Source organism: Leucopleurus acutus (genome assembly GCF_964270905.1).
Source record: "Leucopleurus acutus genome assembly, chromosome: 11".
Classification (NCBI taxonomy): Eukaryota; Metazoa; Chordata; class Mammalia; order Artiodactyla; family Delphinidae; genus Leucopleurus; species Leucopleurus acutus.
The window spans coordinates 3,228,268-3,249,444 of NC_139152.1; the positions used below are offsets into that span (position 1 = coordinate 3,228,268).

Consider the following 21,177-nt stretch of genomic DNA (forward strand, 5'->3'; position numbering starts at 1 on the left):
TAAGGCTTTTTTCCCGTTGTAGTTTAGTCAATATACAAAACTAAACTTCCTCAAAGAACTTTTAATGTACCATTATCAAAGCCCCTAATACTCAATTATAAACTTTTCAACCACAGTAACTGTTCTAGAAGCAAACTACTGATTTAAAATATTCTGACCATGCCCAAAATCATAAGAGGCAGTGAATGAACTCTCTGCTAATCTCTCAACAAAGGCTGAAAGTGAAAAAACTAATCAGCTTTGCAATATACCAACCATGACTTTTAAACTTCTGTTCAGAGTGATCAAATGCATCAATGATCAGTTTCCAAGATTTAGCTGAAAGTAAATGTTGGCATTTGTGAGCCAAACATTCTAACTGATTTTCTCTTACTGAGAATTAAAAAAAAATAATACATACTCAAGTAGGAATTCAAGTGTTGTACATACTAACTTAAGAGCAAAATGTTAGTCCTGAAACTGATGTCATAACTGCATGTGCAGTGGCAAAAAGTCAAAACCAATTATAACAGTGCACAAATACTTATTTTTATCTAAATACTTAGTACTTTATCTAAAATTTCTAATTTTTAACATGAGAAATGCCTTTTTCTATAAGTCAAGCAAATTATGCCACCTTAATAGCATAATCACAGCTATATTAACACACACACACCAATTATGACTATAAACAGTATTTGTTGGTTTTGATCTAAAAACCTCAAAAATTTTTTTAATTTATTTTTTGCATTTTATTTTATTTATTTTTTATACAGCAGGTTCTTACTAGTTATCTATTTTATACATATTAGTGTATATATGTCAATCCCAATCTCCCAATTCATCCCCCCTCAAACCCCATCACCACTTTCCCCCCTTGGTGTCCATGTTTGTTCTCTACATCTGTGTCTCTATTTCTGCCCTGCAAACAGGTTTGTCTGTACCATTTTTCTAGATTCCACATATATGCGTTAATATACGATATTTGTTTTTCTCTGACTTACTTCACTCTGTATGACAGTCTCTAGATGCATCCACGTCTCTACAAATGACCCAATTTCGTTCCTTTTTATGGCTGAGTAATATTCCATTGTATATATGTACCACATCTTCTTTATCCATTCATCTGTCGATGGGCATTTAGGTTGCTTCCATGACCTGGCTATTGTAAACAGTGCTTCAATGAACACTGGGGTACATGTGTCTTTTTGAATTACGGTTTTCTCTGGGTATATGCCCAGTAGTGGGATTGCTGGGTCATATGGTAATTCTATTTTTAGTTTTTTAAGGAACCTCCATACTGTTCTCCATAGTGGCTGCATCAATTTACATTCCCATCAACAGTGCAGGAGGGTTCCCTTTTCTCCACACCCTCTCTAGCATTTGGTGTTTGTAGATTTTCTGATGATGCTCATTCTGACTGGTGTGAGGTGATACCTCACTGTAGTTTTGATTTGCATTTCTCTAGTAATTAGTGATGCTGAGCAGCTTTTCATGTGCCTCTTGGCCATCTGTGTGTCTTCTTTGGAGAAATCTCTATTTAGGTCTTCTGCCTGTTTTTTGAGTGGGTTGTTTGTTTTTTTTAATATTGAGCTGCATGAGCTGTTTATATATATTGGAGATTGTTACTTTGTTGATTCGTTTGCAAATATTTTCTCCCATTCTGAGGGTTGTCTTTTCGTCTTGTTTGTAGTCTCCTTTGCTTTGCAAAAGCTTTTAAGTTTCATTAAGTCCCATTTGTTTATTTTTGTTTTTCTTTCCCTTACTCTAGGAGGTGGGTCAAAAAGGATCTTGCTGTGATTTATGTCAAAGAGTGCTCTTCCTATGTTTTCCTCTAAGAGTTTTACAGTATCTGGTCTTACATTTAGGTCTCTAATCTATTTTGAGTTTGTTTTTGTGTATGGTGTTAGGGAGTGTTCTAATTTCATTCTTTTACATGGAGCTGTCCAGTTTTCCCAGCACCACTTATTGAAGAGACTGTCTTTTTCCCATTGTATATCCTTGCCTCTTTTGTCACAGATTAGTTGACCATAGGTGTGTGGGTTTATCTCTGGGCTTTCTATCCTGTTCCATTGATCTATATTTCTGTTTTTGTGCCAGTACCATATTGTCTTGATTACTGTCGTTTTGTAGTATAGTCTGAAGTCAGCGAGTCTGATTCCGCCAGCTCCGTTTTTTTCCCTCAAGATTGCCTTGGCTATTCGGGGTCTTTTGTCTCCGTACAAACTTTAAGATTTTTTGTTCTAGTTCTGTAAAAAATGCCACTGGTAATTTGACAGGGACTGCACTGAATCTGTAGATTGCTTTGGGTAGTATAGTCATCTTTACAATATTGATTCTTCTAATTCAAGAACATGGTATATCTCTCCATCTGTTTGTGTCATCATTGATTTCTTTCATCAGTGTCTTATAGTTTTCTGAGTACAGGTCTTTTACCTCCTTAGGTAGGTTTATTCCTGGGTATTTTATTCTTTGTGTTGCAATGGTGAATGGGATTGTTTCCTTAATTTCTCTTTCTGATCTTTCGTTGTTAGTGTATAGGAATGCAAGAGATTTCTGTGCGTTAATTTTGTATCCTGCAACTTTACCAAATCCATTGATTAGCTCTAGTAGTTTTCTGGTGGCATCTTTAGGATTCTCTATGTATAGTATCATGTCATCTGCAAACAGTGACAGTTTTACTCCTTCTTTTCCAATTTGTATTCCTTTTCTTTCTTTTTCTTCTCTGATTGCCGTGGCTAGGACTTCCAAATCTATGTTGAATAATAATGGCAAGAGTGGACATCCTTGTCTTGTTCCTGATGTTAGAGGAAATGCTTTCAGTTTTTCACCATTGAGATTGATGTTTGCTGTGGGTTTGTCATATATGGCCTTTATTATGTTGAGGTAGGCTCCCTCTATGCTCACTTTCTGAGGAGTTTTTTATCATAAATCGGTGTTGAATTTTGCCAAAAGCTTTTTCTGCATCTATTGATGATGCATCTATTGAGATGATCATTGCATCTATTGAGATGATCATATGGTTTTTCTTCTTCAATTTGTTAATATGGTGTATCACATTGATTGACTTGCATATATTGAAGAATCCTTGCATCCCCAAGATAAATCCCATTTGTTCATAGTGTATGATCCTTTTAATGTGTTGTTGGATTCTGTAAAAACCTCAAATTTTTAAATGGGAAAATGTTTTTGCTATGCAGTAAAACAGGCAAACTGTACCACCATACAGTATAATCACAACCATAAAAAGAAAAACACACAGAAATTATGTTAACAATGCTTATCTCTAGATGAAGAGATACATTCCAGGTAATTTTTATTTCCTTTTTCCCTCTAATTTACTAATTTTTATAATGAGAATGTGTTACTTTTATAAAATTTTCTTATAAATATTTTTTGTGTGATTATAAAAACTATGGTAGAAATAAATGAAGCTTATAATTCAGATAATTGAGTCAAAATCAAATTAACATGTAGCTCTAAAAAATGACTATCAAAAGGGCTTCCCTGGTGGCGCAGGGGCTGAGAGTCCGCCTGCCGATGCGGGGGACACGGGTTTGTGCCCCGGTCTGGGAAGATCCCACATGCCACGGAGCGGCTGGGCCCGTGAGCCATGGCCGCTGAGCCTGCGCATCCGGAGCCTGTGCTCCGCAGCGGGAGAGGCCACAGCGGTGAGAGGCCCGCGTACCGCAAAAAAAGAAAAGAAAAAAAAAAAAGACTATCAAAAGGTCCTTATACAAAAGGAAAATAGGTTTCTGGGGCCATTAAATTACCATATAAGAGTTTGAAAAGCATTGTCTTGGCATCTCAAATATTTTACAACTTTATTAAAGCAGTTAGCTACATTTTCAGTAATCTTTTCATCCTTATTTATTGTACAGGAACAGCTAGTCAAAAAATTAACTATTTTGGGAAAATAACGCAAATAAGTTGTTGACCTATAAATAATGTCTCTTTTTAGGAGCAAAAGACACCAAAAATCAATGAAAACTATTTCTCGACATCATGAAAACAGGAATATGGGCACTAAATTGGTCAACCAGGTTAAGGAGCCACAGTGGCCAGTAATGATCAAAGAATATAAATAAAGCAGCAAGATTACACGTTCGATATACATCCAAACATGCATTAGCAGTTTATTTGAAATAGACAAAAGTGTTTATAAGTATTTCAAGATATTTGTCAAAAAACTGACTTCTAACATTCTCTTGGCAACAACTAAAGTACCCAAAGAATAAGACCATAAGAAATATTTCTGATACAGACATGCTGGAAAACAACAAAAGATAAAATTTTAAAGAACTGGATGCCAATTTTCATAATAATCAGGTATTAAAAGCACCACAAACCAAAAAGAAAAGACTTAAAAAACCCAAATTTCAGTACTTCCCTGGTGGTCCAGTGGGTGAGACTCCAGGCTCCCAATGCAGGGGGCCCAGGTCCAATCCCTGGTCAGGGAACTAGATCCCGCATGCATGCCACAACTAAGACCCAGGGCAGCCTAAATAAATAAACAAAAAAAGAAAAAGAATGAAACACCAAATTTCTATGTTCAGCAACAGCAAAAGAATTATGGTTTGCAAAGGGTGCTAATGAAATAAACCACAAAAAGGAAGGTGTTAAGATATTTTTTAAAAGGAAGTAGTAAACTTAATTTACTGCAGCATCAGCTCTCTTACAACATTTTATTTGAACAGAATAGTCTAGGTCAGTGGTGGCCAACAGAAACATAATGTGAACCACACATGCAATTTTAAATTTTCAGGCAGCCACGTTAAATAAAGTAAAAAGAAACAGATGAAATTAATAATATATTTATTTACCCAATACATCCAAACATTATCATTTTAACATGTAATCAATTTTTTAATTGGAATATTTTAACTTTAAAAAAATACTAAAATCCAATGTGTCTTTTTTATACACAGTGTGTCTTAATCTGGATGCTAAATTTCCATCAGAAAAAACTCAGAAAACACTAATTATGAATAATTTTGATACTAAGATTCATAGAAGTTATTTGTATTTACAGTAAATTCATGGCAGTTCATGTCACCTGTTTTCTTGTAAGGCTTTAAAAAAAAAAACAAAAGCTGCATCATATCCCCAAAAGCAGCAGCAGAGAGAATGTAAAAGGACAGAAAGTAAATTAATTTTCAAAGAGTAATGCTGCCAAGATGTAGAGAACAAATGTATGGACACCAAGGGGGGAAAGTGGTGGGGGTGGGATGAACTGGGAGATTGGGATTGACATATATACGCTAATATGTATAAAATAGATGACTAATAAGAACCTGCTGTATAAAAAATAATTTAATAAAATTCAAAAAAAAAAAAAGATTACTGCCGCCAGAGAAGATGTTAGAGGGAGAAGGGATGGTAGCCCCACTGCAGTGAGAAGGGTGCCTGAGGGACACCAGCCCAGAGGAGCTAAGAGAATGGCTACTCTGAACTGTCTGTACTCTCAACACCCTGACACCAATGGCATGGTGTTTTTCATGCCACCAACAAATTTTTCAGCTCTCTGGTCCCCAACTGGGTGTCCTACGGATTCAATTCATTTCTGACACTAATCACCTGGAGTAAGCATGGACTCCGCAGATTAAGGGCTCAGTCCTACAACAGTGTCTCCACTTCAGATGCTTGCAAGTCCCAGGTTGCCACCTATACTTCTGACCAACGAACAATAAATCCGGGGTTTCCATGACCCCCTCCTCAGGTTTGACAACTTGCCAGAGTGGCTCAAAGAACTCAGGAACAGCCAAATGGAAGAGATGCATAGGGCAAGGTATAGGAGGAGGAGGGCCACAGAGCTTCCATGCCCTCCCTCTCTGATGTACCCCCTCCTAGCACCTTGAAGTGTTCATGAACCCAGAAGCTCTCTAAACCCTGTTGATTAGGGGGTTTTATGGAGGTTTTACTACATATGCTTGGTTGAGTAAATCACTGGCCATCAGTGAGTAGCTCAATCTCCAGCTCCTCTTCCCCTCCTCCCACAGAGGTGGAGGTGGGAATAATGCTGAAAGCTCCAACCCTCTAATCATGGCAGGGTCTTTCTGGTGACCAGCCCCTACCCTGAAGCCATCTAAGGGCCAGCCAGTCAAGAGTCACCTCATTAGAGCAAAAGATACTCCCATCCCTCTGGAACTTCCAAGGCATTTAGGAGCTCTGCCAGGAATCAGGGGTAAAAATCACATAAATTATTTCTAGACTATGCCAATTCATACATACATTTAGGATAATGAGAAGCAAGTCTGTCACTCTCAGAGAAGTGGGGTGTACATATATGGAAAAGGGGAAAGCTAGAATGAACTCTGTGTTGAATAAGCATTAGAGATATCAACGTGAACTCATGGTTTTCAATAGATATAGATGTATACACACACACAGAGGCAAAAACACATGCATACACATAAATATTTCCTAACTCTTCACTAGAAGAGTCTGGAAACAGTGATGCCCCAGGAGCCTTGTGCACACTTGACCCCCAGATCTCATTTTCTGAATTCTGTTCTACCATAAAAGGAACCAAGCTCCTTGGAGAAATGGCTGGTCCACTGCTGGGATGCAGAAAGAGGAAGAAGAACCTGGAATATCTTGTACAAAAAGTAAGATTATTATCAAAAAATGATAAGATCATGTTAATTAAAAGGACACAGGAAGCAGCTTCTGGCCAGATGTGGGACAATTGCTATGTCTGAATGTATTTCACAGTAAAAAGTTTTTTTAAAAGTATTACTATATCTGTCCATCATGTGAAGAGGGAAAAAATTATATTGTGTAACATTTAGTTAAGTACTGGTTGTTAAAGAAGTCATCTTTAGTCACTGTAGAGGGTAAGGATGATAGATGTTTAAAATACTAAACTAATAAGGTATTCAAACCAAGTGAATACTCAGCAAGATCTATGAAAGCCTGGAAGGGTGGTATTATTGGGAAGTATGGCAGTTTCACTTCTGTCCTTATAAGAGGAATGGAAAACAGGCAAGATGCTCAGCACAGAAATCGAAGCTATGCTTTAGCCGGAAGATGCTCACCAGCAACAGAACACTAACGCTCCCCTCTCCACTTATGTCCAAGAGAAAAAAAAATCTGTAGAGACATAAGAAACTACTGGTACAGATGCAACACAGTTTGTTCACGGAAAGTAAAATCTAAACTAGCACCTCTATGTAGTAGAGTGCTTGGTTAGGCAGAACCAATATTTAAATTGAGAGTCTAATGTTTAAAAATTTCTGGTGTTTTTTTTTTTTTTTTGTCCAGGCAAAAAAGAGCAATGTACCTTGGAGTCATCATCATTTTTCTGAAAGAACCACTTGAGTGGACCTTCTCAGTTGGTAACTGAAGCAAATTCTCTGGACCAAGAGAAAGGGTGCACAGTGGACTCTATTCTGACTTGATAAAAGCTATCCCTATGAGTAATATTAAATAGTCCTGAAATAAGATAAAGTATGTAGAAAGTATGCAAAAAAAGGCCAGAAAGTGTTCTGGTAAGCAACTAAGACTCCAAGGCGTTCCCTTTTAAGTGTACTGTTATTAGAAATTCTCTGATTCACTTAAATGGTCCTGAATGAGGTCCACTGGCAGCAAAGTTTCCCCCATGTTATACATACACAATGACGCAACTTACCTTGAAATAAAGGAGAATGAAAATCTAACCCTATGCCTGGGGATGAAAGAGGGAGGGGTGATTTGCACAGTCTGTAGCTGAAGCTGAAAACCCTTAGAGGCCCAGCTACTCTAACCACAACAGTAATATTCTGTAAATCTGTCATATTTTGAGGTGACATCTTGTGTGCCTTAAGTATGGTTACCCCTGGTGTAATGGTATAGGATTGTCTGACTTCAAAGAACCATTTTAGCCTAAAGAATATCCAGGAATCCAGGTCTATGGGTTGATATGCTTATTATTCTGTGCTGGTGGGTAGGTATATAAGCAAATACCACTCATGCACTTTAAGAGTATTACCAAACTTAATACAAAGTCTTGTTACTTGGAGAAGAAAATTTAACTTACCAGGAAATCTTACTGGAGATGAGATAACATCTTATTTCCATAACAATGCTGAATAAATTAAACATTCCAGAGGATTTCAAAACATAATTATGTAATTTATACAAGATTTCTATTTGGAGTTCATAGAAACAAGAGAGGCAAATACTTCCCAATAGTATATATAAAATGTCAAAGTAAACAGTGAAGAGAAGGAAAAAGAGGTAAGATCAAAAAAAAAAAAAAATCAGGGAAAAAAGTCAATTCATACTGTCAGTATCAAGAACTAAAGCTACAAAAAAAAAAAAAAGAACTAAAGCTACAAACTATAACCTCAATCTCCAAAGTAAATAAAACTAAGTCCTATGGAAATTATAGCAATTAACATGTTGATCTATTCATTGTAGATCCAATATCCTTAAGTCTGCTTTCCTGGTGAGTAAAAGGTAGCATTGATACAATTTTAGGAATTTGTAAGTCCAATTAATTATTACTAACAATGTAAAACTTGAATATGAACAATCTGTATACACAGAAGTCATCTAAAGACCACTGACCAAAATCCCACTAACACTATAACCATTCAATTTGTCTCTATTAGGTAGAAATTTGATACACACAGAACACTAGAAATAACATTCCTTCTCCTTAAAGATTTAAGTCTGAACAGAACGTTCTAGGGACCTCCCTGGTGGTCCGGTGGTTAAGACTTCACGCTTCCACTGCAGGGGGCGCGGGTTCCATCCCTGGTCGGGGAACTAGGATCCCGCATGTTGAGTGGCCAAATAACTAAAACTAATAAAAATAAATAAACTGAACATTCTATATCCAATGTAAATAACCAATGTAAATAACATCTAAAAAACCTTGGACACACCAAAAAGTTAATAAAACAAACACGCCATCTCCCTCCTTATAGCATCTATATATGTACACTAGCTAAAAGGCCACTGAAGTGGAGAGTTATTTCATGAACTCAAAGTATAAAAGGTACATGTTGCTCAACGACAAATTATAATTGCTAAACAGAGCAAAAGGACTTAGAATTCCACTAGAACTCAAACTTCTTCCTGGTTTAACTGAAGTATTTTGCAGTGGAAAAAACAAGGACTCAGATAGGCCACGTGATCTTAAACAAGTTATTAAACCTGAGTTAGCTTCCCCAAATATAAAAGTAAGAACATATCTGCCTTGTACTGTTGTTGTGAAAATAACAAAAAATATGATATGGGCATAGTACTGTGCCTGTCACAAGAAAAAAAAAGTCCTATTAGGTAGGTAAGTATTAGTAATTATTAATACTTTTCAGATTAATTAGCAAGGAACACTCTTCAAAAAGACAAGGGCTAGGGCTTCCCTGGTGGCGCAGTGGTTAAGAATCCGCCTGCCATTGCAGGGGACGTGGGTTCAAGCCCTGGTCCAGGAAGATCCCACATGCCGTGGAGCAAGTAAGCCTGTGTGCCACAACTACTGAGCCTGCGCTTTAGAGCCCGCGAGCCACAACTGCTGAAGCCCTCACGCCTAGAGCCCGTGCTCTGCAACAAGAGAAGCCACTGCAATGAGAAGCCCGCGCACCGCAACGAAGAGCAGTCCCCACTCGCCTCAACTAGAGAAAGCCTGCGCACAGCAACGAAGAACCAACGCAGCCAAAAATAATAAATAAATAAAATAAACAAATTTTAAAAAAAGACAAGGGCTGAAGAAAGTATATGCAGTTTTTAGGCTTTTTGTTGTAAAACAAGTCCACTTTGACGACATCCTAGAAACAACATAATAATTAAGAATCTTTCTCGTAATGGAGATCTGTTTCCTCAAGTGACACACAAAGATGGTCATTTTAGATGCTCCACTAATAAAGTATGTATCACAGGACTAATACGCAAAGGTAGCATTAATGCCAGGAGAGAAACAAACTGTTTAAGAATCAGCACATCACTCCCAACGACTGAGTATTCTGGAAACTAGTTGATAAATGGCATATGAAGTATGAAAACTCTTTAGATTGAATTTAACCATTCATAAAGAATAACCAAAACTAAAACAGTAACTGGCTTAGAATAGACACTTACGATAGATACTGAAGCAGAGAAAGCAGACAAAATATTATATTTCAATGCTTCAACTTTTTAGACCTTTCCTTGATCATCTATCTATCCACGTCATCCTTGATCACGCCTTCTACTTACCTAATCTTTCTTGCCCCGTATTTGTTCAAACTTGTCTAAAGAAATGGCCTACTATTTTTGTCTCTACTTCTTAACCTCCCTCCGCCACTCTTTAAACCCACTGCAAAGTTTCCACTCTTCTGAAACTGTTAAGATCACCAAATATCTGGAGCAAATGTGACATAATGTTAATTTTTGTTAATTCTGCATGTATATGTGAGTTTGTGATAACATCCTTTGTATATCTTTTCCAAAAAAGGAAGTACTATTTTATTATTAATAGAGAATACATTTTTTAAAAATATTTAACACTTCAGTTATAAAAGCACCACCACACTGTATGTTCTTTGTGGTGTGAATTATATCTCAATAAAGCTATTTCTTTTTTAAAGCACAACTTAACACACGATCTAGATACAGCACATTCCAACAGAACCTTCTGCCATGATGGAAATGTTCTATATGTGCCATCCAGTATGGTAGCCACACATGGCTTCTGACCACTTGAAATGTGGCCAGTACAACTGAAGGATTAAGTTTAAAGTTTTTATTTCATTTTAATTAATTTAAATTTAAATAGCCACCTAAGGCTTTATAGATAGAGAAATTTAGTGACAGTGACCAGCCCAGAAATCTAGGATATTAGCAGAGACTTATACACCTACTTATGCGCTCCTCCCTTATGCAACCTCCCCTCTCATGTAGATAATCTTGAATGTTGCTGGTTAATGACTTAATAGCCAAATGCAATAAACAACTTCAACTGCCTAAACTAATCTCTACACTTTTTTTCTATGCCTTCTAACATCCATTATCCACAACTACTACTATGCCAATTGGACTTCTCTGCTATATTCCTTCCTGGAATTTTATTCCCTTGATATTACCATTCTCCTAGTGTTCTACTTAGCCTAACCCCTGGGCTCCTTTTTCCTTTGCCCATCCATCAATTATTCTTATTTTGCCCTAGGCCCATTATTCTCCCCTGTCTCTTCCTCTACTTCTCTCTTCATATATATCCTCTCCTTAGATGATTCCATTTACTTCCATTATTTCAGCTATGACTAATATAAACAGCCTCTATTTCTACCTCAGACCCATTATTTGAGCTTCATGAATGTATCCAACAGCCTGGCTGAACTTCCTGGAGGTTTCACAAGTATCTCAAAGTCAACATGTCAAACTGAATACATCTTCATACCCCTTCCCCTCTCAAAAAAACAAAACTCCTTGCTTATGCCCTCCCTCAGTTGACAGAACCATCACTATCCCCACCCACCCTCTTACCCATGCTTCATTTTTCCTCCAAACTCCACTTAATCACTAAACTCTGCATATTTTATCTACTAAATATTTAAAGATTCCACTCCTCTATTACTGTCCTAGTTCAGGCCCTAGAAATCTCATACCCACACATAAAACTAAACTCTACACATCCCTCGTACTCCTTAAATCCATTCTCCACAATTACTACTACGCAAATCTGCCAATTAACTTCTCTGCTTAAAATTCTCTCCACCACCTACAGTTGAGCATTTGTGTGGGAAGGGTGTGAGGACAGTTGGAAGAGCATGTAAATATGATAATGTCTAGGAACTCTTCAGCATGTTAAAGAGATGATATGCTGTATTTCCCAAACTTACCTTAATCCACAATGATGTACCAGTCCAAGTAAAAAGGATATCCACAAAGAGATGAATACAGTCATCCCTCAGTGTCCACCAGGGACTAGTTCCAGGGATGCTCTCCAACCCCCACCCCATGGATACCAAAATCCACGGACGCTCAAGTCCCTTCTATAAAACAGTGCTGTGTTTGCATATAACTTATACACATCCTCCTGTATACTTTAAATCATCTCTAGATTATTTATAATACCTAACACAATGTGAATGCTAATATAAATAGTTGTGAACACGATGTAAGTGCTATGCACACAGTTGCTACAAGTGCAGCAAATTCAACTTTTGCTTTTTGGAACTTTCTGGCATTTCTTTTTCCTGAATATTTTCTATCTACAGTTGGTTGAACCTGTGGATGCGGAACCTGCAGATATGGAGGGCGACTGCATATCATGTTATTTAGCTCAAAACTATTAGCCATGAAGATGATCCTATCATTATCCCAAACAACCTGTTTACTTCTATCGACTAATAGAGGAAATGTGTACATCAATAATTATTTGATTCACTAATTTGCTTCACCTCTCACTGTTTGGTTTATATATTAGTGTTTGATTAACACAAAACCATTCACCATGTACATAATGACCAAAACACAGATCATCTGTCACTGAGAAGCTGAACCCTGCCTGCACAAAAGGCATCTACAGAAACAGTGGTTTTACTTAACTAACCCGAATATGACGATTATACCAAGTAGATTTCCAAACACTTTCTTAAATTATTCTTAAACTCTTACGTTTCTTAAGATTTCTTAAATTCCAGGGAAAACTGTATTTGCTTGTGGTGACAAACAGCTTATCTGATGATTCTTTTCTAAAAATCATTAAGCACATTAATGTAGCACAGCACATTTAATATGTCAATCTTGTAATGCCAAGACTCAAGTCACAACATCAAAAACTAAATTCTTTATGAACGCCCACCTGAAAAGTCTAAATTAATACAAATTAAGGTGGACATTATACAATCAATTAAGTCAACCACAAAACCAAGCAAATACTAAAGTTTCTCCTCTTCTGCAGAACATATCAATAACCAATCTTTTTAAAGCCACACACAAAATTAAGCCTGCCACCTGTCAAAGGCATAGTCCTCTTCCAAATAAAATCACTCTTAAGAAAAGCTCTGGCAATTTCTCTTCAGTCTGAAAAACTACTCCCTTCCTTAAGATATAATAAAATCCCTAAACTGACAGAACAAAAAGCTCCTAAAACCCAACTTTAACTAAGAAGTTTAAAATAATTAATTTGTAACAAGTGATAACTTAGAGCCTTCAAAATGGATTTTTTTAAAAGAATTATCGTTTACATTTTTCAAAGTACCTTCACATAGTATTTCAGTTGCTTCTCAACAATCCTGTGAAGTCAGTAAGACATGTTACTAATAAATCAGTGTTACAGATTAAGTTCCTTACTCAGGGTCAGGTAATTGGGTAACAAAGTTTTCTGCCTTTGAGTCGGTTTCCGTTATACAGTGTTGTATTATACCAGAGTCAATCTCCAAATACAAGATTAGAAAATCTGCTGTGGACCAATGAAAGGCAAGGAATATGGATGAAACAACCCCGAGATCTACAACTATTTCTAATAACAGAAAAAACTTAATATTTATCAAAGTATATTGAGCATCTATCGATACTTATATCTTCAAAAACCCCAAAGATTAGTGGAGTAGACAAAGAATGTACATGATTTTTAATCAATGTGAAGAAAAGTATAAGAATGATCCCAAGAGGAAAGATCCCAGTAAATTCGGGAAACTAGTAATTCAGAAAGGTTGCCATTTGGGAAGGTGACAGGTCATGAAATTAGAAAGTTAGTCACAGGACAGCTAAAGCTAAGGGATTTGAAAACACTGATGACACCATGTTCAACTCCAACATTTCTCCAATAAGTATGGTAGCCAAAGTAAGAGTTCTGCTACATTTTTCAAGCATAAATGTAAACAAATCAAAATTTTCATCAGTACCCTCAAAGATAGCCTAAAAAGATGCTGCATCATCACAGTTAATATTTATGTGCCAGGCTCTGTCCTAAATGTTTTTTATATATACTAATTCATTTAATCATCACAACAACTCTGTAAAATAAGTGCTCTTATTACGTTCCATTTTACAGATAATAAACTAGCACAGAAGTTTACCCAAGGTTACACAATCATTAGCTGAGCCAGGATCTGAATTGAAAGTCAGGCATTTTAAGTTCTTAATCACTGTGTTATACTGCAGAAAAATAGTGCCTTCTCCAAATTCAGGTCATGCTAAGTCTCACCTATTCCTGCACACTTGATTGACTTATTTTAAACACGGGACCAAGCAAAATGCAAGATGCTAACAATAAGTAAATATAAAGAACTGGTACAGCAAAACCTGATAACTAATTATAGTGAATTTTTCCCTAGTATATGAACATTTTCAGAAATTTTAATTTGAACATAACCACTCTTGCTGTTTTTACACCTTTATCTAAAAAATTTAGAAGTTACCAGAAAACACAAATAACAGGTTTAAGATGACTTCTGAAAATCAGAGCCCCGTTTTAGATGAACGTTTCCACAGGGATTAATAACTAGGGTGACTTTCAAATGACCAGGATCTTGCACTAGCATCCAAATGTCAAAGAGTGAACTGAGTCACCAGGCAACAAAAGATTCCCAATTTGTTTTACACAAAAACAATCTCTTGGGCATCCCTGGTGGCGCAGTGGTTAAGAATCTGCCTGCCAATGCAGGGAACTCAGGTTCAAGCCCTGGTCTGGGAAGATCCCACATGCCACAGAGCAGCTAAGCCCGTATGCCACAACTACTGAGCCTGCGCTCTAGAGCCCATGAGCCACAACTACTGAGCCGGTGCTCTAGAGCCCATGAACCACAACTACTGAGCCTGTGAGCCACAACTACTGAAGCCCACGTGCCTAGAGCCCGTGCTCTGCAACAAGAGAAGCCACCGCACCAAAACAAAGAGCAGTCCCTGATCACTGCAACCAGAGAAAGCCAATGTGTAGCAATGAAAACCCAACGCAGCCATCAATCAATCAATCAATCAATCTATATTTTAAAAATGGTCATCAAAAACAAATCAAAAGGGCTTCCCTGGTGGCACAGTGGTTGAGAGTCCGCCTGCTGATGCAGGGGACACGAGTTCGTGCCCCGGTCCGGGAAGATCCCACATGCCGCGGAGCGGCTGGGCCCGTGAGCCATGGCCACTGAGCCTGTGCATCTGGAGCCTGTGATCCGCAATGGGAGAGGCCACAACAGTGAGAGGCCGGCGTAACGCAAAAAAAAAAAAAAAAAAAAACCCAAAAGAAAATCTCTCTTTCCAAGTTCTTACACTAGAAACAACTGTGATATTAAAGGTAAATAAGAGAAAAGGAAAACATTTAAGCTCTTAAGACTTAAGAACTAACTATATCATTAAAAAAAAAAATCAACCTAAATGTAATTCTTTTTCAATAAATCATAATAATAATTTAAAATATATGCAATAAATCTACATATATTTTAAATTAAATCTTACCTACCCCAAATTATCCTGTCCTTAATTCTATTCGGTCCTGTTTAGAAGGGACAAAGGATTACTTCAAACAAGTCACCAATCATTCTTTAATTTGCACAGCAGCTACCCTTGAGTTACCTGAATTCTGCCCATACTCCAAAAATCAGTGACTCGGAGAATTTAAAAACAAACAAGAAAAACTCCAAAGACTATTCCCTGAAATTCAGTTCCTGAAACTAAGAGTTACTGCAGGTTCCTAAAAAACAAGAAATGTGGCACAAATTTAAAAAATACAGGTAAGAAAAATCCTCAATATTCAAATGGGAAGATACAGTTCAATGAATTATTTTAAGAACTATAGCAAAGAAATGTTATGGTTTCTTAACCACAGAACCACATCCAATTTCTGCAGCACTGACAAACTTTTCATAAAACATTAATATCATATACTCATGATGAGACATGAGTCTTAACTTGCGAAAAGCCAGAGGAAAATAGACTATAAGTATTTTGGAGCTTAATCAAAATTTATGATTTGACCTCTCCTTTCAGGTAGGTCTGGAAACAATCTCATCAATATATCAAGTGAACTCAGTATTTAGAAGTAGCATGGGGAGAAAAGTGCTTAGAGTAGAGCAACCATTCTTGAATTTCCATGTTTTCTTCAAGCAAACTATGCTATGTTTCTTTAAAACAAAAAGCAAAGAAGAACCCTTCCTAAAAAAGCAACGTAAATTCTGCAAAGTCCAGCAATAACATTTTCTGACCAAGCCAACAGAGAAGTAAAATTAAAGCACAGCCTACCTAATAAAACCAGGTAAAGAAATTTTCATCTTAAAAGATCTGTTATCTCTTAAAATCCTGTGGTATCAAAGTATTACCTACATATTATTTATTAAGAGTCAATATTTGTTTTACTAAGTAACTATGCATATTGTGACTCTAAAAATAAGCTTGATGGAAACAAATTTGACTTGTATACCACATTCACCCATTCTCCACCCCAAAAAGCCTATTTATTTCTCCATTTGAAGTGATAAAATCAACACCCAAATCAGAAGTCTGGAATTTGCCATGGTTACAGGATAGGATTTCTCCAAAAATCTGACAGTAACTTCCACATCAAAACAGAACAGCTTCATTTGAGATTTACTAATTAACCATCTACTGTATTACAAATGCTTTAACATTTCTCAAATTATTAGAATCCCAACCAGTTTAATTTCCGTTCTTTATCAACCCAAGCAAGTCATTTACCTGCTCTATGACTTCAGGTTCTTTATTTATCAAATAAGCAGCTGGGCAGAATAACCTAAGATCTCTTCCAGTTTTAATACACAAGATTTTTAACTCGACAACTGAACACAATATTTCTCCAGTCCTCCTACAGAAAAATATGCATATTAATAAATATACATTTAGTGAAAAAAAGCTTTCCTTTTTTCCCAGTGATTTAGTAATCCCTTGGCTTGTCCTTCAGTTTAGATCCAAAGACAAAAACCCAAACATTAACCTACTGAATAGGTTATTAGGCAAAAGTTCTGGCCAAAAAATCATAAACACTGTCCAACTACTGCTATAAAGGATCCTGGGGCTAAGATAATCACATTTTAAAAACCAAAATGAAAAATTGTAGAAGTAGGGTCAAATGACATATATGGAAGGTTCCAAACCAGGGTACCAAACAAATGAACTAGGATTCATTTGGTTCTCCAGCCAAACCCTGAACTAACGTAAAAATAATATGGCGACATTATTATATGTAAGGATAGCAGATATTCTTTTGTTTAACCATGACCATGCCTAGGTAGAGAACAAAAATCTAAAAAGTCATCAGTTCTAGGAAAAACTGAGAAGCTTAGACAAAATTCTTATTCTGACATTAGACAAATTGAGGTTTTCTTCCCCACTGTATCATTAGTTTCAGGATAATAAACTATCAGAAAATTCCAAGTGACAAAAAAGGAAAACACACACATTGCATCCATAAGGTGCTCAACATTTACTTGGGTCTAGTCTTAAGAGAGTAAGGTAACTAATTAAGGGAAAAAAAAAAACTGTTAAAAAGCACCTATTCAAACATGAAACTATAGAAGAATAAAATCCAGGATCAGTAGCAATAAGCACCTGAAGTACAAAAAAGAAACAGGTGTCCGCCTGTAAACCAAAAGAAACCAGACATAAGCTTTTGAGTATGACTGACCAACCAGAATAAAGTTATAGTTTCACAATTTTTTTTAAAAAAAGGTCTGCCACCTTCCCAACTCTAAAACACTATAAAATTGAGTAGGTTTTATTTCACAGTGCCTTAGAAGTTCTATATCACTAACTATAAAACTTAAGAAATTACATTCCAAAAAAACCTGTCAGTTTTGAAGTTTACTTCCTTCCACATGTTAATTTCCCTTCACACTTGATATGGCCTTGGTCATTTGGAAGGTGACATTCAAAGGGTTAAGTGTTAACATATTAGTTCATGGATAATAGATAAATTCCTAGATCACTCAGGTACTTTCATACCCTAATTCAGCTTGGTCCATTTTCTTGGCAAGAAGAATATGGATACTGGCATTTTTCATGTATAATGTAAGTGGCTTTTTCATTCAGTTCAACTCTGCTTCTTCCAATAATCTATGTATGTTCACTTCCAGGTGAGGACGACATTCAATCAAGCTGCTACAGGTCAAGCAACAAGTAGCCCAAACCCAGCTACTTAAACCTAGAATATCCTTGTCAACCAGGATGACACACCATGAAAATCATTTCATTTACACCATGAAAACCTCCCAGAGAGGTGAAAAAGGAAGCTTTGTGACTCCTTTGTACTCCTGGGAAAGTCTGGCTTAAAAACTTTTTACAACAAAGTTAAAACAACGATAATGACATTACGACTCTCAAAGCACATATACAATTTTACATAAGCTCCTGTACTACCCACAGTATAGTGAATGGGCTGAAGACATACTAGTTTTAATTAACAACGTCAGATCACTGCTAGCTATCACAAGGTTTATGCACCATTAGGTGAAACTGTATCAACCACTTACTGTAACTTTCTAGTCCCAAATTATTTATCCAGAGAAGGAAGCCTTTCTTATAGTTTATTAAATGCCTGTGTGATCACCAACTAAGATATATCCAAAGGAAAGTCAGTCAGGAACAAGGTCGTTCTTAATCTAAAAGGACAGCCTGATCTCAGGAACGGAAACACGCATCTAACACACCAGCAGCTCATCACTGCAGACCCCCTGAGGAGCACAAGGCAAGAAGACTGTACTTTCCTAACTCAAAAACTTCCCCACTAATTCCGTTTCCTGCCAGACGAGTAAAACAATGACGAATAGGCAATGCGTTTGTATCAGGATGACTTTCATCACTCCTCCCTAGGAGCACATCTCTTTGGCTACCAATACTAACTCCTATCCTATCCAAACACCTAGCTGCATGCCCCAAATTCTGGCTTCTCTTCCAAAAGCTGGGCTCCCCCCATTTCGGAGCAAACAATCAGAGAAAGACATGCAAAGGGCGAACTCGGCAAACTGGCCGAACCGAGCCAAATCGGGGATCCAAACCACCGAGAAATAAAGAAGTAGGTGGGGCATACCTGCAGTTCACACCAGGCGACCTCCACGGTGGTTTCGGTGTCCAGACCTTTGTAGACCGTCTTAAAGGAGCCCCTGCCGATCTCGATGTCAAACTTGAGAAAGCGGCCATCATTGGACATTCCCACGGCCTTGGTCTCCAGCTCTTCGATGTCATCCTGCTGCTGGCTCCGTTCCTCCTGGGGTTCCTTGGCGCTGCCGCCGCCGCTGCCACTTCTCGACGACGGGGGCTCCTCTTTGCTCCCCGCGTGGCCGGGCTGGGCAACCTGGCGGTCTCTGCCGGCGCTGCCCGGGGCCGAGGCGGCGGCTGGGCCCGCGGCGACCGGCTCCCCGGGGGCGGCGGCGGCGGCGGCGGGCGGCTGCTGGGCCACACGGGCGGCAGCGGGGGCCAGGGTCTCCTCGCGCTGGGGCTCCGGGGGGCTCCGTTGCGGGACCACCGCGGCCGCGCTCGTCTGGGGCAGCGGGAGCGGGAGGCCGGGCAGCTCCAGCGCCGTGGCGTTGGAGTCGCAGATAACGCTGCGGCGGAAGAAGCGGTGCTCGGTGGTGGTGGTCGCGGCCGCCCCCCGGCTGTCCTTGTCCATGGTGTGGCGGCGACGCCGGTACTCCTCCGTCCTGCCGGCTCCGGCGTCGGCCGCCGCGGCGCCCAGTTTCTCTCCCACCGAGGAGTCCGAACTGGAGCCATTCTTGGGGGGAGGCGCCGGCGGCGAGAGGAACAGGGAGCCCGGCGCGCTGCTCTGCTGGTCGGCGGCGCCGCCAGACATGGTGGGAGCGGGAGCGGGAGCGAGGCGGGCGGCTCGAATTCGCAGAAGTGGGCCGGCCCGGGGCGGCGAGGCTGCGGGCCGACGGCCCCTCACTCAGCACTGACTCGGCGGCCCGAGCGGGAGGCGGGGCCGCGGGCCCGGTTGCGGCGGCCGCTGCGGCTCTCGAGGCGCGCTGGTCGGGGGCGGCGGCGGGGCGGAGGCACGGGGGCTGGCGCCTCACGGCCCGCAGCCATCATGCGGCAAGCGGCTGCCGGGCGGGCTGGAGCGGCGGGGGCGCGCGGTCATGGGGGCGGCGCGGCGGCCCGCACCGAGTCCAGACGGAGGCGGCCCGGCTGCCCGCCGCCGCCGCGGCACGGGGCGGGCTGGGCCCTGAGGCGGCGGCGCGCGCGGACCCCCGAGCGGCGGCGGCTCGGCGCGGAAGCAGGGGAGGCCGCGCCGGGGCTCGCGGCCAGGCGGGTGGCCGCTCCTCCTCCCCGCCCTGCTGGACGGCCTCACAGGCCGCCCATCGCCCGACGCGAGGGGCCGACGCGCGACGCGGAGGAGCGGCCCCCGGCCCCGGGCCTCGCCGCCCGCCCCGGGCCGGGCGGACCCCGTCCTCTCTGGGCCGGGGCCGGGGGCTGACGGAGGGAGGGCTGGCGTGGGAGGGCCCGAGCCTGCTGCTCCTCCGGGCCGAGGAGGGCCGGGAGAAGAAGGGCAGTCACCCGCTTGGGCACCTTCTGTCACGAAGACCGGTGCAGAGACGCCGCGACAGAAACGCGGCGTCCGCGGGCGAAACTCGGCGCTAAATGGCGCCGGGAGTCTGAAGCCTCCACACAGCCCGCTCGAGCCCCGCCCCCCGCTGCACGGGGCACCCCACCCCCCACCCCGCTCGCGGGGCTCTCGCGCAGGCGTGCCCGCCCCGAGACCCACTGGGACTTGTAGTTGGCTTCTTGAGGAATGAATGGGACAGAGGAGGAAGGCGCCTACAACTCCCGTGATGCCCTGCGATGGCTTAGGCTGATGCCTGACGGGAGCTGTAGTTCTCTCTGAAACCTCCCCTTCTGGAAGGCGGATGGGAGCGTCACCGTGAGTCGCTAAGCCCCATCCTTCAGTGGGCGCTAGCTAGGAAAATCATGACTTAGGCATTAATTGTGTTAGGAAGGAAGGGAGAAGAAAAGGAGAGGGAGGCAGGACAAGGGGGAGAGGCTCCCACCATGCTGTGCCAAGGCGAGAGCGAGCTCTTGGGGTTGCCATGGATGGAAAAAGAGCTGCTGTTCCTGTTTAATGTGGAGCGGCGTTGGTGCCGGGGCGTGGGCAGAGAGCCGGGGGAGCTGGACCCCTTTCCTGGGGCGACAGACTTTGTGCATAACATTGATTGGATAGGTTAGGGAACCTCCCTTCCATGGCACTTAAGGCCGCATCCTCGGCTCCAGCCCAGGACAGATATTCTGGCTCTCAAGAAACGGGCCGCCCCACTGCAGTCAAGGGTCACAGCGAACTCCGCCCGGAAAAAGCGCGCA

At 40.6% G+C, this 21,177-nt stretch overlaps 1 protein-coding gene across 14 annotated transcripts in view; it reads right to left on the bottom strand.

Moving 5' to 3' along the window:
• The window catches only part of WNK1 (WNK lysine deficient protein kinase 1), a 136,089-nt gene extending 116,323 nt beyond the window's left edge, over positions 1-19,766 (bottom strand). For all 14 annotated transcript variants that reach the window (XM_082850717.1, XM_082850720.1, XM_082850719.1 and 11 more), the window contains exon 1: positions 18,920-19,766. In XM_082850717.1, the coding sequence (XP_082706843.1) occupies positions 18,920-19,678 (759 nt within the window). In that variant the 5' untranslated portion in view covers positions 19,679-19,766. The remainder of the gene's footprint in view (positions 1-18,919) is intronic.
• Positions 19,767-21,177: the final 1,411 nt, after the last annotated feature.